At 48.0% G+C, this 26,340-nt stretch overlaps 1 protein-coding gene across 1 annotated transcript in view; it reads right to left on the reverse strand.

Moving 5' to 3' along the window:
- EPHB1 (EPH receptor B1) overlaps positions 1-26,340 on the reverse strand; it is a 417,459-nt gene that overhangs the window by 120,063 nt on the left and 271,056 nt on the right. The window contains exon 4 of the mRNA XM_082715150.1: positions 15,093-15,248. Coding sequence (XP_082571276.1) covers positions 15,093-15,248 — 156 coding nt within the window. The remainder of the gene's footprint in view (positions 1-15,092; positions 15,249-26,340) is intronic.

Genomic DNA, 26,340 nt, shown 5'->3' on the forward strand with positions numbered 1-26,340 from the left:
TTAAGCGCCATGTGTGACTATGATACTTCCCAGGCAAAGTTCAGCTCTCTCTCTCTCTTTCCCTCCTGAGACACCAATTTCTCTTCCATTGTTCTTGCACGAGGTGTAGAATTCCTGGGAGAGAATGAGCACTGTCCTAGAGGAAAAGGTTGTAATGGGGTGCTTCATGCTGATTCAGAACCTTGGAGAGGGGCATATGCCTGCAGGCTCCCAGTCCCCTTCACAGAGGCGCCCTGGATGGCGGTGGGGCAGTTCCTAAGACTCTATGTCAGGCACCACAGTAACAGGAGTCAGTGGCAGCAGGAGTTGTCAGCTCTTCTCACTGGGGGATGTGGGGCAGCTGTTCGAGGCCATATCAGAAAACCACAAATAATTTATCAGAGACCTGGTGCAAAGTGGGGGCATCGAAATGGATTAGTGATGTATCCTCTATTCAATAGTAACAGCTAAGAGAGGCTTGGGATCCTTACAGAAAGGCAGACCAAGGACTGTCTATAGTTTGTGAGTGAGAGTTCCAGCCATTTGGAACACCATTTGCTTACTATGAAGATAGTAGTGTGTAAAGTTCTGAGGTGTTCCTTCCAAAGAGTCATGCTGGAGGCCTGAGGCAGCAGGGCTAGAAAGCTGAGGGGTGGGGCAGGCACCCTGGTTGTTCCCTCAAAATGTAGGCTGTCCTGCTGGGGTAAGGAGGGGAGGTTGATGAAACCTGGGGAAATCATTGCTTCTCTTTTCCAAACACCTCTGGATCCTGATATTCTCAGAGACAATTTTATGCCACCTTTGGAAACAGTTTCAAATGAACCCAGGGACATAGGCTTCCTGTGGACAGACACCTGTGCCATCTGCATAGACATCAGAACAAGACACTGATTGGTGGAAGTCACTCGCAGCGTACCCCTAAGTGAGTGATTAATGGCGGCTGGTTTCCTAGAGCAGATTTCTGCAAGGGCCTCTGAAAGAGCAGAGATTTGGTTTCCATTTGGTGGTGCTCTGTATGGAATTCTGAGTTTTGTTTTAATAACAGACCCTGTAGGCAAAGTATGATCTTAGGTATTTGGGTATGTTCTTTGATAAAATCCCATCTTCCCAACATTTGATGTGGTAGAAACTATTACCCCCATTTTACACCTGAGGAAACTGCTGCTTGGAGACATTAAGGAGCTTGCCCAAGTCATGTGGCTGGTGAGTGGTGGAACCAAGACTTGAAGACAGGCCCGGCCAGTCCAAAGCTCATCCTTAGCAACTCTTTTACCCCGGGCAAGGGCACCTGAGGGCATAAGGTGTAGGACGGATGCCCATGAAGGCGGGTGCTGGGATGGGGGATGGGTCTCTCAGGGTGCCAGGAAGCTCTTGTTCCCGAAGCATTTCAGGGGCTTCCCTGGAGACACAGAGCCACGGCAGTTCCAGCATTGCGCTGAGCAAGTCTGCACGTGTTGCTCATTAGGGTCTTGGAAACACTGGGCCTGTACTCAGGCAATTCTCCTAATCATAACAGTTACTAATAAGAAGAAATGATTAGTCAAAACAAGGAGGGACCCTGCTGAGAGGGATTTCGGGAGCATCAGAGAACCCAGTGTTATACATTTCACCAAACACCAATGTTGGTAGAAAGTACTCCTTGTTTCTCCTGCTTCAACAGAGCTAATTGTCTGAGAGAGAGGGGGTGGATTTCACTTTCTGGGAAACAAGACAGGGCCTCTAGCTGGTCTAAGCTGGAGCCCAAGTATCTAGTTGCTACAAGGCTGTAGAAGCCCTCAGGGAAGATAGCTGAGCTCCCTGGACCTAGAGAGACAGCTCATTTGAGTAGGATTGTCCCCCACCACTGCCTATGTGGGGGGAGGGACACAAGACTAAACTTCTATTCATGGTCAGAGGTGAGGCCAGAGAGAGGGAAGCTTTGACATGACTCCCTTGGGAACGCTTCAAGGCAATGAAAGCTACAGGTTATGTCATCCTAAAGACACGGACTTCCAGACCTCTTTCCTAGCCCTGAAATGAGGCTCAGAGGCCTTGTGGAGTCGTGAAAGTAGCACATAGAGAAGATCAGGGCTGAGGGCCAGCTTTGCCACAGTGTGACCTTAGGCAGGTCACTTACATTCTCTGAGCCTAATCTTTCATTGACGTGTGACTGGTCAATCTGACACATTTAAGGAGACCACAATGTGCTATGCCCTGTATATAAGATTATGCTGTTCATAAATTCACAGATACCTGCCCTGAGGAGTTCAAAGTCTCCAGGGGAGGTGGGCACCTCTACAACAGCCCCACTAACTGACAAGGCTGGTCGAGATGCACCCCTAGAAGCATGGATTATTCATTCAATTTTCCTTGGGAATATACTGAAGGGCCTTCCAGCCATTGTCCCTTTCAGTTCCTAAAGAAACTTGTGCTGTTCCTCTCCACATATACAGGAAAGATCCGGGTTCTAAAGACAACAATCCAAGGTTAAGGGAACAAGAAAGGAAACTGAGAAAGTAGATATTCCTCCCAGAAAATTATAGGTCATCCAAAATCAAGTCCTCATTCTGAGAATTCATAGACCTAGTTATTCTCAGAACAGGGAGAAACCTGGTAGATCACTGTGTGTCCCTAGTGGTGAATGCCCTCTACAGTCCCTATGTGCTTGGCCAGCCTCTGTTTGATCCCTCCAGTGATGGGGAACTCACTACTCCCACCACTAAGGAGCCATCTCTTAATGATAACCATAACCTATTTAAAAATATATAATGAAGGGAAAGTACCTACTTGCAATAGCCACAAAACCCATAAAATACCTAAGATTAAATCTCACAAGGCCTGTGTAATAATACCCGCATGAGGACAACTATAAGACTTTACTCAAGGGCACAAAAATAGACCTGGATACCATGCTCCTAGATGGAGAGGCATATCATAAAAATCATAAAAATGACAGACCTTCCCAGGGCAGTCCATACATTCAGTGCAATCCCAGTCTCAATTTAATAAGATTGTTAATGAAAGGCGCCAAGCTGATTTCAAAGTTCATCTTGAAGAAAAAAATGCTTGAGAATGGGCAAGACACTTTTGGCAAATGGATAATATGTAGGGGTTTGATTTATAAGTTATCGACATGTTTATAAAGCTATCATCTTTACAACAGTTTAGAAATGATGCCAGAACAGAACATTCTTTCAATGGGAAAAAAATAAAGATAAGTATATACAGGCATTTAGTAGATAATAAAAAAGGCATCTCACTAACATGTGGACAATTCAGGTGGAGCTGATGGGATGTTATTTTAATAAGATATAAGAGCACTAGTATCCCATCTTAGACAAAAATAAATGCCAGATGGAGGAAGGTGCTAAACATAAACACTATATAAAGAATTGAAAGAAAATATAAGAGATTGTTTTTATACCTTAGAGTGGAAGGACAAACACAAAACCCAAGCAAAAAGTCAATACACAAATCCCCCAAATCAGAAAGAAAAAGATGGTCAGATCTGAGTTTAAACATTAAAAAGATCAATATGACAAAACAAAACAAAACAAAAAATACCCATAAATAGAGTTAAACATCAGCGGAGGCCTGGGGTGGGGGTGTGGGGGCGGACAGATATCACATATAATTAATGGGCACCTAGAAATCACATTTTTTTTTAGTAGAAAAGGGACAAGGGTAATAAACAGTTAATTCTCAGAAGACAAAATAAACTGGTCAAGAAATGTATGAAAAATACACGCTGATTTACAATTAGGGCAATGGTAGTCAACATTACTAGGAGATCAGTCAAATTGGCAAAAAGTAAAAGCTGGCCTGTGTGTGGAGAAGCAAGATGGAAACACTCGCGAGAGGTGTAGATGGGTTGAGTGTATGCGCCCACCAACACAGCCACTCTATTTCTAGGTGAATTTCTTCCACGAACACCAGCGTGTCTGAGCATTTGTGCAGTAGGGTTGTTTCTATTAGGGAACCGATGGAGTCAGCACAAATACTCACCCAGGGGGCCCTTCTAACACAGCAGAGGGCACTGGTGCCTGCACCACCCGATTCTCTCTGCCCCACCCTCACAGAGGACGGACACCAGCATGCAGATCACGTGATGAGTCTTAGCCAAGGAAATGCCATCCTGTGCTGTTTCAAGCGGGGTGTCATTAGCTTAGGGCCATGCCACCTCAGAGACAGAGATCCTCCTTCCTGAGGGAAGCAGCCTCACCCTGAGGGGAGAAAGCCCTGAAGCCAGGCGGTGAGGCCTGGGCAAAAATTGGGCCCAGCCACTCACTCACTTACTTACGTGCAAACTCTTTTGGGCTCCGGTTCTTTCCCCTGTTAATGGGGGATAACAGTAGCACCTAGCTTACATTCTGTGAGACTAATTGAGGAGATCTCCCATGTCAGGGACTCAGCATGGCCTCCCATGTGGAGAGACCTCAGTCCGCACTGGCTATTATGTCCCTCTTGTTAGGCACGTACATTCCCGATCTCATCAGTCATCGTGGAGCGCTGGAGCACATAGCACCTGGCGTCCACTCAGAAGAGGTCTTAGTCCCGGAGCAGGGGCTACAGGTAGGCGCACAGCTACCCTCATCGGAGCTCAGCACAGATCTTTCCACTGGGCACGGGCATGGACACTGCCCTTTGCTCACAAGGAGAGTAAATTCTCACCTCACACACGGTTCCCCCTTTGCTGGCCAGCAGACAGTGTGCTCTTTGTGGAAACTGAGCAGCCCCTCTATCTGTGCTCACTGAGCACTGTCAGGGCTTGGCAGTGACCACAGCATCCCACTGCCCACGGCCCACTTGCCCCTGTCAAATCACCCACCTTCTGCATACGTCTGGCCCAGCACAGCCGGCCTGTACCAAGCTTCATCTCACTACACAGATGCCATGAAGGCCTCATTCCAGATGGCACAATTGAACATCCTTTGTCCCCATTTCCAAGGTGACCAGAGCTCAGAGGTGACCCAGAGGAACTGTTCAAAAGGCTGTCTTGGGTGTCTCTTGCAAGTCTCAGAGGGCAGAAGTCCACTACCACCCTGATTCTGACCTTCCCTCTACAGAATAGGGTGGGAAGACAGAGGGACCTTTGTGTCCAGTTAGCCTTTGGCTCTCTGCCCCTTATCCTCAAAGACAAACCATTCTTCTTGATGTGACTTCAGAGTCAGAGCACCCTTGATCGAGTGGCATGGCTTCTGGCACAGGCTGCAGGGGAATCCTGGTCCTTCCACGGGCTGACTTCAGACTGTAGCCTTCTCATTCTCTGCAGAGTCATCTGTGATCGTTTCTGGGGAGTCCAGCCTTTAAGCCCATAGCCAATCCCATTTCATAATAGTTCTCAGGTGTCTGGCTCTGATGGGGCACTTCCTAGCCAACTGTGTGGTAAGTTTCTCAGAAGATGAGACACACAGTTTCAAAATAAATCACTACAAAATGCCTGCAATCCCCATCCTATGCCACACATAATTCAGAGAGCCTGGGCATACCCAAACTGAATATGAGACCCATTTTGTTCACTTGGCCCACCTTCCCACAGAATTCAGAAGCCCTCGGAGCAGGCATCACAAGCCTCTCGTTTGTAACTTGCAGTTAGGGGGTGATCTCTAATTACTCAGGGGGCTTTTGTTCTCTGGACAATATTTGTATGCCTTCACACTAAGTTGAAATTGGCTTCCTTCTAAATCTTTGATGACAGGCCAAGACAACTGGTGTCCTGGTCTTTGTCACACACAACTGAAGCTACGGTGATATATGTGGGTCTCTGGTTCAGGCTTCTTTGCCATATTCACTTTGCCAAATTTAGAAGGTCACAGTTCCGGTTTGGGAAAGGACTGGCTGATAGCAGGTTTCTAACAGAGCAACTGGAGGGCCAAGGAATGAAAGATGGGGTAGAGCAAGGGACCACACCCCCCGTTGCCCATTATGGAGTTGAGGATTGATTCCGAACCTGACTCTCAGACAGGGTCAGTGGTCAGTAGCAAGGGGGTTGGGTGGGGCGATATGGGATTCAGAGCTGACAGTGGTGACCTTGAAAGGTGACCATAAAGACAACAATGGCCAGAAGTCTAATAAGGAGATACATCCAGAACCCACTATGAAACTTGTGCTTGGCTCTGACTTGGGTGTCAGAAGTGGATCAGGGTCTGATACTGATCTACATGGATGGAAGGGAGGAAACTGGAGGAAATCAGGAGGCCATCCGGAAAGCACCCGTGAGGATCTGGGGACCAAGGTGGTCTGCACAAATGATACAAAGATTTGTGATCACATTAAGATGGGGGTGGAGATGGGGAGGGATGCTGTCACAATACAGCCAACCAAGAATGGCTCTCCAGCAGTATTGCTCTAAAATGCCCACCCCCCCCCCACTTCTAGTCTCTTCTTATTTTGGTCTATTCAATTTCAACGTGACCCAGGCTCCCCTCTTGCCCTTATTCACAGCAACCAAAACAAGGACAGTCCTTTACTGAGCACTTACCACATGTTTGACACTGAGTTAGGTATTTTCCATACATTATCACAGTGGGGACAATAACATACAATATCTTCATTTGATGGAAAAGAAATGGAGGTTCAGAGAGTTTCGGTAATCTCCCCAAGAGCACACTGCCAGGGAAGGGTGGCACCGAGAGTCAACCCCGGTCGATCTGCTTCCACCAGCCGGGCTCTTACCACTTGACCATGTGGGGCACCTACTGTGTTGGAGAGGATCCAAACAATCAGACCAGCATGTCCAGTAGATGGAGAGAGAGCCCTATACCCGAATAGGACTAACCAGTGTAGAATATTCAAGAATATGCAAAAGCAAGGCATCTTCCTTCCTTCTTGGGGATGAGTTAAGATGGGGGCAGAGGACCAAGGATTCAGAGATCCTTATTTCTGATTGTCTGCAGGGAAGATTTAGGAACCAGGAGCTGCAGCTCCCATCAAATTCCAGCATGCCTCCCGGACCAGCCCCATCTGGAGCCAGAACTGGCAAATTTGGCATCGGAGCCATCGCCCCAAGACCGCCAAGGAGTGTCCATGCCACCACAGGGACCTAGAAACCCAATGCAGGCAGTTTCCTTCCACATTTTCAAACAAGAGAAGAGAGCAGATTAAATGAATATATTTTACCACAATCCCCTCCTCTTTCTGAAACTGCACAGTAAAAGCAGTGCTTTATGGGCCTCCTGCCAAGAGGGACAAGAACCGGCATGTGTCTCTAAGTGTAAGTCAGGCCAAATGACATTGTTTCTTTTTCCAAATGTTTATGAGTCTGCAGAGAACAAGGGTATATAGAGAGTAAGACTAGGTTTCAGCAACAATAACTGAAAAAGGTAAACAAATCCTCATGTACCAAAGGAGGAAATGTTCGCTAAATGGGAATGCTACTGCTTGGGTTTTAGCTCAAAGTAGGGTAAGTGACTCTAGTAATAGTCATAAAATAAAATAGTTTCTTTCCACTGGGTGCTTCCTGTATGCCGGACCATGTCCTAAATAGTATTATGATATGTAATAGAGCCTTGACAACACAGGAAGGCAGACACCCATACCCACTGTATGAATGAGAAAAGGAAGACACAGAGATGCCGTGTCACTTGCCCCACATCATGCAGCTGGCAAATAGCAAAGCAGGATTTGAACCCAGGCACAGACTCTAGAGCCCACACTCCTAACCATCATGCTAACACTTCTCATTTGAAAGATGACAAAAATCGGTATTCAAAATAAGCTAGACTTGAAAGAGCCCTATGCATAGGTCCACAAGACAAAATTTCTGAAGTCACATTCATCAGGGCAGAAAAAAAAAAAAAAGACCCAAATGGGGAGTATTTCCTGAAGGAACAAATGGGATCATTGGATATGTGGTGGCCCAGTGTCTGGTGGGAACTAGGGCATGAGGATTGCACCCCAGTAAACAGTCAACAATATCCCAGGCACAGGAGAAGACCCATCACATTTCCACCAAACCACGCTCTCGGATGAGGGTCGCATGGTTCTTTCTGGCTACCACACCACATCTCAAGAATGTTCTTGATCAATGTGAGAGACTCAGGAAAGGCCAGCTAGGCCGGTACAGTTCGGGACCTCATGTGTCATGGGGAACAAAGGACCTAACAGGCGTTTAGTCTAGAGAAGGTGATTCAGGAAGGATGAGGAAGTTGTCCTTAAACACTGCATCTGCTGGCCCAGGGAACATCGGTCCTCAGTGGTGGACCCACGCTGAGGAGGGGAGGAAGGCAGGCCCCAACCCAGGGGCCAGAAGGCTCCCCAGTGAGGGATGACAGCTGCCTGGTCATGGAGCTGAGCTGTCTTGCAAAATCTACCAGCTGTCTGTCATCGCAACATTCAGGTTGTTGGAGAGAGAGGTCGACACTGAGGACGGATTTGGGTGGCAGGACCTCGAAGGCGGCTCCGAATGTTAACAATTTGGGACTCCAAACGTCCTCGTGATGAAAAGCCCACAACAGAAACGGAGCGTGTCCCTGGCTGTCAGCTTAAAACTTTGAGCTCGCCAATGTCTCCTGAGGGTTAGACCCACTCGGGTCAACAACTGTGAAAGGAAACTGGAGATGATAGAAGTGTAGAAGTGTGTTTACGCAGGCAGCGCTGACCCTTCTGGAGATGGCAGCGACAGTTATAAATAGCTTTCAGCTGGCTGTCACCGTCCCTCAAGCTGCACCCAGGTGGACGAACCAGCCAAATCCAGGCAGCTGGCAGGGCGGGGCGCCCTCCAACTCTTGTTCAGCTATGACCCTTGTTGGAATTTTTCTTCAAGGAAAACATAGTCTGCCTCCCCTATGAAAACATAAATGATGTATTTTCTTCGTGGGCAGCATGCATCATGCATCAGAGTAAAATCAAGCAGCTCTTTACCTCCAGAATGGGAAACATGGGGTATGGCTTCCTAAAGCCCTGGTCAGCAAGAAGTAAAGCAACCCTCCCTCAATACATGGCAGTCCTGGTCAGCAAGAAGTAAAGCAACCCTCCCTCAATACATGGCAGTTCCAAGATTTACAGGGGTAGACACTTTTGAAGATCGGCCCTGAAGTACGTAGGCAGACGAACCAGCAGTCCCCAGCTGACAAAACTGGACCCCTGTCTCAGGAGGTCTGTCTGTGATCCTGGGGGAGGGGGTGTCTCCCTGACCTGTTGGTTTTCAGTTTGGCACCCCCAAAGGTTTCCTCTTGGCTGAGCTCTTGCTGGCTGGGGTGGAAGCCCAGCTGAGTAATGAGCCCATCAGCCCTTTATATCATTTCCCTGCGCAACCCTCTGAGCTCAAGTGAATGATCCCCACCATTCACTTTCCTTTTGCCTCAGTTTCTCTCTCAGCCCTCTCTGAGCCTGCTCTAATCAGGCCATGCTCCCTCTTCTGTTTCCCATCATTGCCCACAGCCCCAGCTAATGCTGTGTCCTGGAGTCTCTATACCACCCAAAGTGAAAAGGAGGCAGACACCGAGCTGGGACGGCCGGGGGTGTTCTGAGAATGAGTGGGACCCTCCCCGGAAGCACACAACCACGGATGCACACTCACACTCACACCCATCTCCCAGCCCACCCCCGCTCTTCCACATGCAAGTGTTGCAGTCTCTGTCTCTCTCCAGCCTGATACACGGGCGCTAAGGGGAGGGGCAGGCACTGTGGTTCCTGTCTGCAGAAATTCACCTGATGGCCCTTCTCCCCCAGGAGCCATAAAGCAGAGGGCAGAGGAACTCAACCTAATTCTAAAGCAATGTTCTCAAAATTCAGCATGTTTCAGAATCACCTAGAAGGCTTGTTAAAACTAAGATCACCACCTCCCCTCCCCCACTTGCTGAGTTTCTCATTTGGCAGGTCTAGGGATGGGCTGAGAATGCATATCCCCAACCAGTTCCCAGGTGAGGTTGAGGCTGCTTGCCCAAGGACTGTATTTAAACACCGCTGCAGGAAAAAAAAAACAGAAACAAAAACCATCACAGGCGATCTTGGGGAGCATGGCCCAGGAGGACTCAAGACTGGTGGGAGAAGGTTTATAAGCCTCTGTCCTTAGAGACTTTTCACAATGCCCCGAAGGCCATGAGGCCTGGCTGCAGAGGACTTCCTTGTTTTCCTGCCATCCCAAAGCCCTTCCCACCCTCCGGGGCCTGGTGTCCTCCTCCAATCCACCCAGCCTGCTGGGGAAGATCAGGGTCTGGGCAGCACCACACCCCTGACGCAGTCCATTCAGAAGGCATAACCCCTGCATTGTCGCAGGGACCAACCTTCTGCCCGGGACAGTTGGGATGAAAGAGGGGAGTATGTGAAAAAATGAAGCAGGAGCGGTAGGAGAGGGAAAGTGGAGTGTGCAGAGATTGGGGAAGGAAGAATGGATTCCTGTCCTTCTCTGGGGGTGGTCAATTCTAGAGTGAAAGCAAATCACCACCATTGCCATGGCTATTGGCAACAACCTCCTAAGAGCTACCAAATTTTAGCTCTCACATGTGAGTTCATGGCCTCAGAGGCAGACAGACCTGAGCCTTCACCCCTGGGCTTCACTGACATCTGTCATGTAATTCTCACAAGCTCCTGATGGAAGTTCCGTCCTGCTCACACCGGCTGTGCTGGCAGGGCACAATGCCAGGATTCATACCCAGAGCCCCTGCTTTACCACTCAGCCTCCCAGCTTCTCTGTGTGAGTCAGCAGGGGGGTCAGGGGGTCCCCGGGGTACCCCAGAGGGCTCACATGAGGGGATGGCAGAAAGTTCCAGAGGACAAGACAATAATCTCTGAAGCCCCTTCCTCATCACATTTCTATGATCAAAACTGCAGTGGGAGATCCACTGCATTTGAAGAAGAAATAAAGAAACAAGACAAGCACTAGCTTGTCTCTGTGATCCATCAAAGTTTCTTCCATGTGGGTGACAGAAAAAGGGTTTTGTGGTCAGAAATGTAACAAAGAAATTATTTTTACACCACTCCTTCTGCATAGTTTTTCACAGACAGCAATTTTATAAGGGATAATTATCTATTTTCACCTGCCTCATAAATTCCTCCTTTCCATTTCGTCCCCCAGTAAACTAGAAATTATTTAAAACTGAAGATGTGCATTTTGGTGCTTGGCTTCACACGGCTATGCCCTTCTCCACCACTGCCCCCCTCACCGCCCGTGCTACTGGCAGTTCCCTTTCTCCACTGACCCTGTCACATATGCCCCATGCTGTCATACCCTCCTGTGAAAAGAAGGATCCTGAGGAGGGGAACAAGCTCCTGCTCTCCAAGGACTGAAAGCCAGTCTTGCTGGCCACCGCTCCTGCCTGGCTTCCTGGCCCCTGGGGAGCAGCTGGAGTCTGGAATGCTCAGGCTGTACCTCCTTCCTCGTTCCACCGTGCATCTGGTCCCAGTGACTACCCCCTCTTTGTTTCCATCAGTCCAAGGTGACTGTGTGGTCTAGGGCCACACTATGGGTTCTGCTGGAATGCCCAGAGCAGGGGTCCACCTGGACTGGGAGAATGTCACTTTTTTATTTTTAGAGCTCCAACATCCTCGCATGCTGGAAGCTTCTGTATCTGCTGTAATCTTCACACTTTCCAGGGATGTAACTAAAGCAAGTGCTAACATACATTGAGAGTTTACTATGAACTAGGCATCGGGCCAAAGACTCTATAAAACTATTTTGCTTAATCCTAGCAGAGGTGTGAGGACAATGGAGAAGGAAGAAGGGAGGTGTGTGTCCCTAGAGCGGGATCAGGACTGCTACCATACTGAAGCACAGGGCCCATCAGGCTCCCTCCTCTGACTTTACTCAGAGCTCATACTGGTCCCTGGGACACTACTCTGGGGTACAACCGAATCCCTGCTGAATCCATGAAGCTCGTCAAAGGCAACGCTGGACCCACAGGCCTGCTGCCAGGGACTCTCAGAGGTCAAGGGTGTCCTAGGTTCTCCCAGGACAATAAGAAGAAAATGAAGAAATGCCCACTCAGGGGTACACAAGCCATCAGGCACTCTCGATGTTTAGATTAATTGAGAATAAATGAACACTATAGAACTACTATGAATGTATATGGGCTGATCCCAGGAGACTAACAGGATTCATTAAAAAATACTAATTTTATTGCACTATAGGTATTTTAGCTTTGTAAAAGAACACATTTTAAATCATGAGATTCCTTATAAAATCTTCAATATTGTCAGGGAATGAGTATGACTGATGATATAATCCCTGTTAAAGATGATGGCAATGGGCCAAGCCTGAAGCCTTCCAGACTTCAAGGCCTGAGCTCTGGGACTTCTCCACCACCCACCTAGACATTACACAAGCCCACTGAAGGACGAAGCTCCCCCTTACCTGGGTCTTCCCTGTGCCCTGCTAGGCCACAGTGGCTTTCTGGCTGGATGGATGGGAAGCCTCACTTGCAACGTTAACAATCACCTGTGTCCTCCCCTCCCCAACCACAGCCTCCCAGGGCGGGGCGGGCCCATGCCTGGCTGCCTTGCTCTACCTGAGAAACCTGTTGGTGCCCCCAAGGCTATAGTGCAAGGTCATGCCTGGCCTCAAGAGCTCCAGATATGCTTCCTGTATCTGAAAAATTATTTACTGTGGTGATGTGCGATGCCTTTTTAAGAGAACAGATGGCACCTCCAATTAGAATGCTTTAAAAGGAAACCCTAATGAGATTATAAAAGCCAACAAATTGACTTTTTCATACAGTACTTCCCTGGCACACAATAAATCAAATATATAATGAGCCTCAATAAAATAATAGGTTTATTTACACTTGTTTTGCCTACTGTTGTGTTATAGCCCAGCCTGGCCTCTGGGTCCTTCATTAAGGGCTTGCTCCTGCAGGCCAGGACCAGGGGCTAGAAAATGCATCCGTGAGTTTCTCTGGGGACTGACCACACAGACAAGTGTGGCTTGAACTTGGCAATTTCTGGTCTGGCCCTAGCGTCCCACATCTGGGCGCATAAGAATAGAGAAGCATGGGAAGGGTGTAGGGATGCATACAGGCAAGTCTAGCGCTCATCCCCACTCTGGACGAGGTAGAGAGATTTTAGTGGGGCCATGGGGGATGAGGAAGAGGTGCTTACCCCACAGCTAGCTGGACCAGAGATGGGAGAGGAAAAGCCTGTAAAGTGTGATCTTCATGAAATGAACTCAGGATACAGGTAGGCAAAGCAGAATGAGGGTCTGCAATGTGCAGACTGAAAGCTTTGGGACATTGCTATTTATTCCAGGAATTGGTCCTTTGGTTCAAGTGCTTCAGGTCAGCAAGCTGGAAGACAAGACTTGAGAGGTAGATGGGAGAGGAGCTGTATATCTACGAAGACAGCTCACATCAGCATTCTGAGCATTTGGTCATCAGCCTACCATCCATGTAGGTGACCTTAGGCGGGAGCTGGATGGATTTACTGGGTGTGTCTACCAAAGTGGGAAGCTGGGGGCCCAGACTTTTATTTGCCTGAGTTAATCTACAGAGACAACTCGGACAGCAAGGCAGAGTTCATGTCAGAAGCAAATGGGAATGGTTTTAGGAAGGGAGATTTGAGACCCTGGGAGTACACTTTGGAACTCATGGAGACCAGTCTCCAGTATGAACATCCAGCCAGCAGTGATTCAATTTCGAAGGAAGAGCATTAAACCATGCTTCACATGCTCGCCGAGACCCACAGAGGAACCCCAGAAATCAGTGGGGATGATACCACCACAGAAAGACAGGGACTCCAGTCAGCAGAAATGGAATAATTTCTGCTCATATCAAGCACCAGAGAGGGAGGTCTGGGGAAAATCCATTTACAAGAGGATGAGCTTTTCTTCAGTTCAAATCTATAAGCATTGATCGATCTCAGAACCTTGATCTAGAAGATACTTTCATTCCTCTTCTTTCCCCAGCAAAAGTTACATACTCTACAAGGCCAGAATTAAGTTCTTCTTTTCAGAGCTGAGTCATTTTTTTCTGTCCATCAAACTACAAGTGTTTTTGAAACATTCCCTTTGTGCCCTTCTATCCTGGGGGTGGGAGGAAAGAATTTGGTTCAAAGACGTAAAGGGAAGTCTAGGGAGTCAGGCAACAGCATCTAATGCAGAAGGAAGTTGTAGCAAAACTAGAGGCTGACCTGGAACACTGACTTCTAAATATGATGAGAATACTTAAAAAAATAAAATCCCTGTTTTAGGACTACAACACTTAAGAGAGTGGGAACAAGTTCTCTAAAGCACTGTGAAGTCAGAGTCAGTTTTTTTTATCCCTCCATGATTGTGAGAGAGAAGATGAGACAAAATTCTCCCCTCTCCCCTCCCTGAATCCCACCCAGGAAATGGAGTTGCCCCCATTCACCTTTGGTAAAATGACTGCCTTCCCTTCACGACAGAGAATGGGAGAGAGGTGAAGCTGAAGCATGAGCTCCAGATTCTAGAATCTGCCTCAGAGATGACTGCTGTGGCCAGAACTCTGGTCTTATCATTTGGCAGGGGCAAAGGTGCTGCACTCTACTGGGCACAGGAAGGGCACTGGAATTATTACAAAATACCTGGGCAATTAACAAAATTATTAGACTCTGAGAAGAGCCTGGACACTGAGATACAGGAAGTTCAGTGAAGATAGAGAATATTATCAGCTGTCAAGACCAAGCGGGCTTCTTGGAGGAGGTGGCTAGGAATTGTTGCAACAGCCTAGTGGATCTTGATTTTGCACTCAAGAACTCTTGAGGCTGTCATTTTTAACATCTGGTGGACAGAAGGTGTCTTGCTTCAGTGGGAGGAACACTCTCCCATTTTTTTAAAAGATTTTATTTATTTATTTATTTGACAGAGTGAGCTAGAGAGTACAAGCAGGGAGAGCAGCAGCAGAGGCAGAGCAGGAAGCAGGTTCTGCCCAATGCGGGGCTCGATCCCAGCACTCTGGGATCACGACCTGAGCCAAAGGTAGACACCCAACCAACTGAGCCACCTAGGTGCCCCGTGAACACTCTCCCATTTGAGAGGAAGAGGTAAGAAAGAACATAATAATCTTGACTTTGTGCTATTAAGCATAGGGGCTCTGTATGCCCCGTCTTGGAGCTGTCCGCTTCAGCACCACAATCAGCATTTCTGCTTTGTGCTGCAATCTGGTGTTTTAGTCCCCCCTGCCTACCACTTGCACTGTCAGGGAACCAAACTTCACAGCCCAGAGTCCTTTCTAGACACTTACTAGTGCATGCCACTTCTGGGGGGTCAAAATCCGCACGGTAATAGCCGGTCCGACAGGTACAGATGGGAGACGCTTCTGAAGGGGATCTGCTGTTGGAGGGGCAGTGGGAGCACCCCTCAGCTTCCTGGCTGGCCTTGAACATCCCGGCGGGGCAGGCTGGAACACAAAGAGACCATCTGAGAATTAATGGAAGAGTGGCAATCAGAATCAATTCCTTCGATAGGGAAATTGAAAGATTCTGTCCCCTTTGAAAAAGATATTGAGATATACCTCCTTACACAAAGTGAGCATTTCTGATTGAGGAAACCCATATTTAATACTTCCAATTCTTTAAACATCCTTAGTGGAATACCTTCCATGGTACCAATGTTCTCTCTCACTTGAACAATATGAATAATGATTCTTCCCTTTCAGGTGTGTCGAGAGATTTAATTGAGAAAATGAATCTAATGTGTAGCTCAGTGTCTGGGACATAAGTGCTTTATAAATGGTTATTCCTTCCTTCTTCCACCTGGTTAACTGCCAGGGCCTTACCCTGAACCACTCATTGGAAAAAAAAAAAAATCTTTCCTAATATCCTCGAATGGGAAGGGTTCCTGGTTTATAAATGAATGATATGCATGGTTCTTAAATATCATGTTGCAACACACGTGAGGGTCACTGTAAACTGTGTTAACAAGCCACTTGTTATGAATGATGGTAAAGAACTGAAATTCATGAGTGATTCTTTAAAAAGAAATTAAAGTGATTTCAAGGTCACTGGCTTAACAACATCATTTTCCCTTAATTGCATTTTTAAATGCTTTGTGGGGTGTGGCAAAAAAAAAAAAAGGAAAAAAAAAAGGCTTTGCAGGCAGTGCTCCAGTGAATGTGTCATGCACTTGGTGTCGTCTACCATGTATATGGCAGTGGAGAAGGTTGGGAATGCCTTGGACAGCCCAAATCCCACTAGAGGTACCCTTGGACATGAAGCATGTTTTCTTAGTCCTCTGTGTGGTCAGTCTATGAGGAGCTATGCCCCAAAATGTTTGGCTCCAGGCCATCGTTTGGGCTTTCACCATGCTTCATCTACAGAGACCTTCTACTCCAGACATCTGGGCTCCTCACTGCAGACTCCTCAAAAGACTGTTCCTGTCTGTTCTACTTCCCTGGGGCCCTTCCTCATCCTCACAGATCTGGGCTCTTCTTGTCCCTGGGAAACCTGCTCACACTCATCCTCCTTGGAGACAGAGTAAAACTGACTGCATGGTTAATTTATTTGGCTTTCTCATTAATTCATTCAATAAACATTTATTGTGAGTCTTCTGAGAATCTGACCCAGGGAATTTAGAGAAGAGAGCCTGCCTTCAAGGAGCTCTTGATCTAGCGTAGTCATACAATTATAACAGTGTGACTGTTGCTATAACAGAAGTACTACTATAATGGCTTCTACTTACACAAAGCTCATCTTATCAAATATATTGTTCCCTCTGGAAAGTACCGAATATTCTTTAATAATACCAGTGGCCACCATCTGTTAAACATTCTTGTTAAGTGCCTTGCATGTATTACTCTATGGGGTAGCTATTATTATATCTATTTTGTTAATGAGGAAATCGGGATACCGAGAGGTTAAAAGAGTTGCCCAGAATCACACAGTGGGGGAAATGATAGTGATGATATATGTACCAACTATTTGAAAAATACCCACAGCTTTTCTACTGAGACAAAGAAGGACTATTTCCTATGCTAGAAAAGTTTTCTCAGCCCTTTGCTCACTAGAAGTAAAGTACAGGGTATCAGTTACTCTGGAAATGCCCTGGGGCAGGAGCTCATCTCTGATGTAAGGTAATTTCTGGAATAGAATGCTCTGGGATGGCATAGCCCAGGAGTGTTCTGAGTCTGTGTTCTTTCGGTTGTTAACACCTGTCACTTAAAAAAGTGTTCTGTGGCCAAATATTTTGAAAATATGTATTGAAAAAGTTAATCTCATTTTTTATTACAGAATTTCTCTGAACTTCCAAAAAATGGAATATAGAATGCTGTTTTCTCACCAAGACGACCTATTTTGTAGAGCGTCCCCTGAGATTCAAGTTCCATAGAAGACACTAGCATAAATGTTGTCTAGATAATCCAAGAAGGTTCTTAAAAATTTCTGCTTGCAACCTACATAAAAATGGACGACTTGCTGACCCACCTCAGCACATTCACAAGGAACTTCTCAGCAGAAATAAAAAGTTACATTTTTGCTAAAGACTCAACAAATAAAATGTCAGCAGTGTCCCTGAATGGCAAAACCAAAGTAGCCTAGAACATGGCTTACTGATCTGTCTTTCCAAGCCCACTGAGGAAAGACTCTCCCTCTTTCTTTCTCTTCTTCCCTTTCTTCTTCCCACATCTCTTCCTTGTCTCCCGTAAGAAGCATTTGACCCTTTCCCTTATAAATCACCCAGCGTTTCTGGGCCATTCAGTTCTGGAGCTAAAAAATACAGAGAAAACCCAGGCCCGTGCTGCCCAAACACTGCAGAAGCCTTTTCCCTGGAGAGTGGGGGAGGAGAGAGTGGTGAATCACATGCATTCACTGGGTCCTCTGTTACACTGTAATTTCCTTAATGTACCAGCCCGAGAGGAACAAGGTGTTTTCACTTTCTTTTCAAGCATTTAAAAGCCTACTTGGTTTACATTTAATAAGTTAACAGCATAAACAATCATCCTGATATTCACAAGTAGCAGCGGATTTAGGAAGTGACTTCCTCTGAGATTTCTGATGGGGGAAGGTCAGAACTGGGTGCCCTGAAGTCTCCAGATGCTGCAGAGTCCACAAGGAGAAGAAATGAAGGAGAGCAGGTCCAAGCTGAACTTTAGGGCAAGAAGGTTAAAGATTAGGGAGAGAGGTCCCAGGAAGGATTGTGATTCCAGGAGAGTAAACACTGGGCAGTGATCAGTCCTGGGTCCCATTCCTGGCTCTGCTGGTTCCTAGTTGGGTGACCATGAGAAAGTATGTAATACCTCAGAACTTCAACCTGCTGACCTGTAAAATGGATCTATAAAAAAGAAATACACACTTCTCGCAACTCCCACAGGTCATGAGAATTTAATAAAGTCAAAAGTCAAAGTGTACCTAGCATTAAATGATAAATAATGCTAATTTCTCTCTATATCTGCTTACCCACTCCCTACTGAAAAATACATTTTCTTGGCTGGAACTGTCAGAATGCAGGATCAGAATATAAGCTTAGAGTCCCAAAGCAGGCAAATCAATCTTGGAACCAGGTGAGGAATGTATTTCTGAACAGATTATTTCTGTTTTGTATAATGGAGAATAATTATATCCGTAAAATATATTTTACATGTAATTGTAGAATGAATGAATCTCCTTAATAATCAGATGCCGTAAGTTAACATTTTAATAAAAACCTATGTCTAGGCATCCCCTAATTTATAAAGAAGCAACATTTCTAGGTTCAGTTATTAAACTTTCAGATTATCACTTGTAAGCACACTTGAGCTATATGTTCTCATAGAATTAATGCTTTAAATAATGGTTAGAGTGCCAGGCTAGCCCACAAAGCCTTTTTAACTCATCTTGTATCAGACACCACTAATAAGAAATAGAAGTTAACAACATTGTTATTTTACTAGAAATTTAACACAGAAAAATAAATAAGAAAATTATGCTGCCCCTTGAGAAAATGCAGCTTTAATTAGAAGTGATACATGGAGCTCCCGGGGAGATTCTAACAAAGAGTGTTTAGGTCAAGAGAAGCAGAAGCAAATGGTCCTAGCCCGGATAAGTCACAGGAGTACGGAACGCCGCTAGGAGTGATACAGTGAAGAATGGCAGGCACTCCGACAGCCTCCAGCAACATAGCTGCCTAAAGGCTCTACAGTTTCACAAAAATAAGAATACTGTGATGGAGTAACAAAGCACATCCTCACACTTGCAAGTCACTGCAAGGTAAATGAGACCGTTTTTAGTTTTAATATCATTAAAGCAAAACTCAGGGTTTTTAGATCTCTTGATAAAAAAAAAAAGTGTGGTCAGCACTCTCACTGTAGATATGAATGAGCCCCTCATTCAACAGATGTTTTCAGAAGACCTGCCCACAGCTGGGCACCTTGCTGGGAGGCCAGAGGGTAGGAGGTGGTGGGGGGGTGGGCAGGCGTTGGGAAGCACCCTTCCAGGTGGGGGAGGCAGACAATGGAAATGAAGGCTGACTCCGGCATGGCACGATCTGTGTGATACTTGTGTGTACACAGGCTGGGGAGGGTGGGGCCGGTCAGGCGGGATGTGCCTCATGACAAGGACCCGTCATTACGAGATGAGGACCATAAGCAGCACTTTCTTGTGGCAACGAGGAGGCCAGTCTCAGGAGAGGCAAAGACAAAGCAAAAAGGGAAGAGGTGGCAGAACAGGAGAGGCAGGAAGGGAAATGAGGTCAGAGAGTGCCCAGCCCAGCCCGGATGTCAGGATCTCAGCCGGAAGGGTCTCATTACTATTCCAGGAGGCGGGTGGGAAGAGAAGAGCCGCACGCGCTGTGAATTGGCACAAGCCCTTGGTCAGCGAGACACCTGTGAGCGGAGGGTGGTGGTGGTGGGGTTTGGGATCTGTCCTCAGTGCAGCCCACATCGCTTTGCTTCCTTAAGAAAAGGGGGTTTGCTTCCCTCCATTGCAAGTGATCGCAGTTCAGACAAGCGACAAATGGAGCTTTTAGGTGGCACCTCCTCACACAGGCTTCTTTCCCCTCCCCCGACTCTGGCAGAGAGGAAGAGACAGGACCCGAGTTCCGGGTCCCTAAACCTGTGCTTATTTGCCATTCCCCAGGCAAAACACACAGCCTTTCTCTCCCCTTTCAAGTGACAGGGGACAGGTACAGGAGACCTATAGCTGATACCCGAAGGTCACCTTGAAATGCCCACCCAACTTCTCAGAGCCTCAACCATGTAACAAATGGCCTGGTGCTTACAATGCTCCGGAGGAGCCCCTCCCCCCTGTCCCTGCGCGGAGGCTTCCAGTGACACTAAATCCATCACTACGGTACTATTACTTTATAAAGAAACAGATTAAGTGTCTCATAAACAGTGCAGTGATTGGGATAATGGAAAGCGCCTCTCGTCCCCATCTGCAGCATCGGGTTATGAAGCATTTCCAAGCAGCCAGGAAAAGGAAATTAATAGAAGCAAGAGGGAATAACCACTTTTATGCAATTTCCTCAGGAGATAGTGGACCATCTAATCTTTATTGGGGCCCTTTAACCTGTCACTCAGCACTCACCGGAGCCTCTTTAGCTCTCATGATTTTTCCCCGATATCTGAGGAAGATAAAATGAAAACCTCCAAACATTATTTTATAATTTTTGTATGTGGAGGGCACGTGTTGCCTCTGACCCTCCCCCATCCAGTGAAGCCTCAAAATACAACATTTTTATGCAGCAGAAATGCAGGAGAGCTTAACTATTCCCGGTGCATGGCGCAGAGGGTCATAGCTACTCTGCAGGAAGGAAATCTCTCCTTGCATTTTAAATGTGATTCTTCTCTCCACCACTGCCTTCTGTCCTTGCTTTCTTTTTAATAATCTGATTACTTCTCCTGATCTAATTTTTTTCCCCAAATGAGTTTGCAAAGGTTCATGCCAATGAATATTCATCCCCTGCTTAAGAACCCGGTGCCTTTTTTCTTGAAGGCAGGTGCAGCTCAGCAGCTGGCTCAGGAGGCCTGTCTGCCTGGAGGGGCGACCATGAGCTGGGCCAGGCACTCACTCCCGGTCAGGAAGAGGGGCTCAGAGCCCTTAGCAAGGCTCTCTGCTCCCCCAAACCTCCCCTTCCTCTCCACAGTCTGCTCCCGCTCTGTGAGAAAGGCAGAAGAGCTCCCCACCCTGTCCCTGTGGGCAGCTGCTGAGCACTATGGGACGGGTGAGGTGGTGGCAGGTGGGGAGGGACACAGCGGTTCCTGTAGTGCACGGGCACAGCTCTGCACAGCTCTTCCCACCGGCCTTGCAGCCTTGCGTGGAGCCTGGTATTTGGAGTTATCCCTGTGACTGACTCTCCAACACCTTCCCATGATTCGTGGTGGGCACCATGGGTGACTGACTTTGGAACTCCAGGCACAAAGCTCCATGGAAGGGAGGTGGCCCTGGCCCCCTGTGCTGAGATTCCCCTCTCCACTCTTAGCGGGCAGTCTGCTTCTCCCGGAAGTGGATCTTCCTGAACAACCCCAGGACATCGCCATGGGAACTCAGCTGAGCAGGGCAGATCAGAGTGGGCTGTTTACAGAGAAAAACCCTACACCAATGGTGGAGGTTTTGAGGAGAGTGAAGGGGAGCTGGGAAGGCTGCCTGGAGAAGGTAGACATGCACAGGCCTTGAAGGACAGGTAACAGCAGATGCAGAAATGGGAAGGTGGGGCAATAGGTAAAGAATGTGCCCAGACAGAGAGAGCAGGGCTCTGGCTTGCCTAAGGAAACCCTGGAGGGTCCTTCTGATGGTTTTAGGAACCCAAAGCCTTTAAAGGAGCCATGCAGGAGGCGGGCTGGAGGCATTTTCACTTCTCTGTCGACCTGCACAAATGAAGCCAACTGGGCCTGCAGTTTCTGCCTCCCTGGGCTGGGTGCCAGCTGTAATGGCCTGTGCAGAGGGGATACTTAGCTGTGTCACACACTTGTATCACTCGTGGTGACACTTGCTGAAATTGATGAATGCTGCAGGCACCACGACGCAGACAAGACTGTAACTTCCCGTGCTATTAAGCTGCTCAGATGGCAGCAGCAGCTGCGAGCCTAGAATGCATCAGTCAATGTGGAAGTTGGTAAAAAGGTGGGGTGGGGACGGAGGCCTTTGCCTTGGTGGAATGGGAGTGGGGAGATCACCGAACAGGACTGAAGGATGACTAATAGAAGAGCAGTATCCCAAGGGGGAGGGGCAGCCACTTAGGTTCTTATCAGCAACGGCAGCCAGGCACAGCACAGCCAAGGTCAGGTTCAGACGTGGGAGGCTATTTGGGCCTCAGAGCCTCTCAGAAGGGAGCTCAGAGCTCCATCCTAAAGTCTCAGCCTAAGGTCAGTGTGGTTAGAGAGGTGGGTTGCCACAAGGCCAACTCAGGTGTTTCCTAATGATCTAGGCTGGGGATCCTCCAACGGTGGTCTCCTGACCCACCGCAGGAGCAGCCCCTGGGAACTTGCAGAAATGCAGAGTCTCAGTCCAAAACTACTGAATCAGAGACTCTAGGACGGGGCCCAGGAATCTGAGTAGCAGCGAGCCCTCCAGGAGACCTTGAAGCAGCTCCATGTTGAGATCCACTGCTCTAGATCTCCTGGTAGAGTAAAAACCATGGCCTTGAGCTCTGAGGAAAACTAACTCCTAACAGGTTGTATAATCTTAAGTAAGTTACTTAACCCCCCAAATCTCAGCCCCGTCCTCTGTAAAACAGGGTGCTAGGGTAACTGCCTTCTCACAGCTCTGTGGAGATCCCTGTCATGTACATAAACTTTCTGGAATGTGGCAGCTCCCCAGTAAATAGCAGCTGTGATTCAGGCTGAGGAGCAGGCTGAATTCAAAGTATTTAAGCCGACCACTTACCATGGAACTGTGCTAGACACCAGGCTACCTGGATGAGCACACCGAGGTCCTTCCCCGACAGAGCTACATCCTAGTGGAGGAAGGCAGACTCTAAACTAGCAATTCCAGTGGTGGGCATCCATGTGGGGAGGCCAGAGCAAGGACCCAACCCAGTCTGGGAGGGTCTCAGACAAGCAGCATCCAAGACATGAAGAAGAAATAAGAGCCTTATAGATTGGCAGAGGTAAGACGGGTTGGTGAGGGGAGACGTAGAACCCTCCACATGGACAGAGCAGCATGTCCAAAGGCCCAGAAGCAAGAATGGGGATCCAAGAGCAGCCTTTCTGTGGCCAGGCAGGGGACAGACATGAGGTGGTCAATGCGCAGGTGGCAAGGAAGAGCCTGTCTAGAGAGGGAACCTGAGTTTGTATCATCAAGTCTCTGGGCCTTATTATCATTAGGTCCATGGAAGCTACTGGAAAGCTTAAAACTGGGGAGAAAGGCAATCAGGTTTTTGTTTCTGAAAGATCACACCGGCTGCTGGGTAGAGAAAGGACAGGAGGGGTGCGGACAGTTAGGGGTAGACACAGGAGCCCAGAAAGAGTGATAATTACCAGGGTAGTGGGAACAGAGAGAAGCAGAGGGATTTGAGAATCATTAGGAAAACTTGGTGACTCACTGAGACCACTCATTCATTCAGCAGATACGCACGGAGTCCCTTCTGGTGCCAGAAAGGCCACCCTCCATATTTCATTCACTTGCACTGGACATTTTCTTCCTTCTCGAGCTCCCTTTTAAACCTCTAGGGCCCTGGCCATGTGTGCCCTGTCTCTATGACTTTGAGGTGGTTGGGAGTGACATTAGGAAAGAGCCCAGGCAGGGAAGGCAGGGTGATGGCTCACTCAAAAACCAGGATTGGTTTGGCTCCTCCAGGAGCTGGCTGTGACTGCTCCCCAAGTCTGTGACTGCTCTCCAAGTCTGTCTGTCCTCTAACTGCAAGCCTGCAAACAGGGCTCAAGCAGACCCTCCACCAAGGAGGGGAGTCATCAGTCTTCAGATTCAGGAATCCTCAGCCAGAAGAGCCTCCTAGACTTGGTATTGGGACAAGGAGGAGATCCAGGCCTGCCCCTACTTCCTTCCCCTGGACCCTGAGGGTGCAGCACTACCTGAGCCCCTCCCCTACAGGCCACCTGGACAGCCAGTAGCTGCTGAAAGCCCCTGGTTGCTTCCTAAAGCTTTAGCCCAACCCAGATTTTCCCTTTGATATGTGAGTCTCCTTCAGTTTCACACAATGCATCTGAGGGCACATTCTAGGTGCCCTGAGTTAGAGATGGGAGTCACTTTCCTTACATCAGGGAGAGAACAGAGCTATTGTTGAGGAGTGGGAACAGATAAGCAGGGGATCAGAGGTGGGAGGGAGCCTGGGGGAACCCCCAGTCCAGAGGCAGCAAAAGTCCAGATGGGGATGGAATTCTCAAAGTGTTGGGCTCCAAGGACAGGAGGACAGTCAGTGTCATAGCCAGGTGGTGAAAGAGGTGGGAGGGCCTGTGCAGGGGGCTGAGGCGGGGGCAGGTAATGGGGGGGTCTGCCCTTTAGAAAAGGGCAGAAGCACCTTGCCAGCAGCGAGGACAGGCCTCTTTAAGGTAGTATGGTCTACTCATTTCCCTCTCTATCCCCGGGGGATGCTTCACAGAGCCCCTGGGACCCAGTGAAAGGAAGGTGAGGGTCAGATCACTTCGGCCACTCCAAGGGGCCCCAAGGTCGTCTCTTCTGATTGGACCCACTGGGCCACCAGGGATGCCACTCCTAGGTTTCCATTTTTACACCAGGGGGGTGGGCAGGGAATCCCCAGATGTCCCCTCCCCAGGCCCTGTCTCCATCAGCATCAGAGCTTGGCTGCCAAAGTTCTAAAAACACCATCAATCTGGTAGCTCTGGGCAGCAGGCTAGGGGGACATATGCTGGTAGTCAGGCGGCTTCCCACATTTTGAGACTGAAGTGTTTACCCTTTGAGAAAAACCTATTTTTAAGTGCTTCCCTTGACACAGACCTTGATGGATTCCCTAAAGAAATAATTTATAACCAACCAAGTTCTTCAGATAAATGAAGATGACTTCTCACTGTGTTTCTTCAGGCTGGACAATGATGAGAAGCCACCCAGGGCTCCTCACTCTTTCTGGGGGCCAGAGGCATGGGCTGGCCACCTGCACACGCACAGATGGCTGGGTCTGGTGAGTCATCACACCCAGAAAAATAGCACTGCTTTCCTCTGTTCTCTCTGCTTTTCAGAGTGAATATGGGGAAAAAAAGAAGAAAAAGATGAAAGAAAGGAAGAAGAAAGGAACAAAGAAAGAAAGAAAGACACCAAAACCCAACCATATTTGGGGGCATCACACAAATATCACTTCCCCTCCAAAACCTGACAAAGCAAATCATACACTCTCCTCTTGGGAGAGCTTGTTATTGTTTGTCCCTTTCCAAGCTTCCTCACCCTGGGGCTGCGGCTGGTCCACAGAAACACAAGTAGCCAGAGTGGGGAAAAGACTTTAGAAATACCTTAGAACAAGGGTGCCTGGGTGGCTCAGTGGGTTAAGCCTCTGTCTTCGGCTCAGGTCATGATCTCAGGGTCCTGGGATCAAGCCCCACATCGGGCTCTCTGCTCAGCAGGGGGCCTGCCCCCCCTTTCTCTCTGCCTGCTTCTGATCTTTCTCTCTCTGTCAAATAAATAAATAAAATCTTTAAAAACAAAAACAAAAACAAAAACACACAGCTTAAAAAAAAAAAAAGAAAAGAAATACCTTAGAACAAGGTTAGCCAGCAGAACTACCATCACTACCTTACAGCGGGCCATGGCAGACATTGCTAATCAATCACAGCTCTCACTCCTACTCCACCCAGACCAGAGCTCTGAATCCTTAATACAATGCCCCAGGCACGGGCTCCCATGGACCAAAGATGGCGCATCCTGTACCGATGATGGGGAAACTGAGGCTCAGAGAAGGCAATGAATGACTTGGCCAAAGGCACACAGTCAGCAGGGGAGAAAACGAAGACACAACGCCTGCTCCACCCACCCACATGGCCCCTTATCAGGACGAGTCTGCTGCCTCTCTGCAGGGATCACCCCCATCTCTGCCCCCACCACCCTCACCTCCTCCTTCTTATCTGTGGGGTCATCCCCACAGCACAGCCACCTCTCCGGTTGGGATGCCGGGCACCTAATTATGCTCTCTGTGCGCATCCGAGGAAGAGCTGCATTATGTTTAAGTAAGTGTAGCTAAGAGGTGCCACATCTCAGGAGAAGGTCAAGGGCTGCATATGTATAATATAAGATTAAGATTTTCCCTTTCTGTGGCGTACTTGATAAAATAATTTTACTGTGACCTTTACAGAAACCCAGGAGTAGAAATGGGCACAGTGGAATTTCCAGCTTCTCCCCAGGTCACAAAGTCATAAACACATAAATCTGAAACGATATTACCCACCATTCAAGTGGGACAAGTGAGCCAAAGAAACAATTTTTATTTTACGGTAATGATGGAGCAAATGCTTTGAGTCTGAAATGCTCAAGCTGTATTACCAGGGCTGTTTGACAGATAAAAGACAGGAGCCTTCCTCCACCCTGCCTTAGCCTTGCTGTCAGCAAACAGTGTGGCCTGGGCCTCTGGCAGAAGGTCAGAGAAAGGGGGGCTGTCCAAGGTCACAGAGGAATCACAGT

Source organism: Mustela nivalis (assembly GCF_964662115.1).
Source record: "Mustela nivalis genome assembly, chromosome: 1".
Taxonomy (NCBI): Eukaryota; Metazoa; Chordata; class Mammalia; order Carnivora; family Mustelidae; genus Mustela; species Mustela nivalis.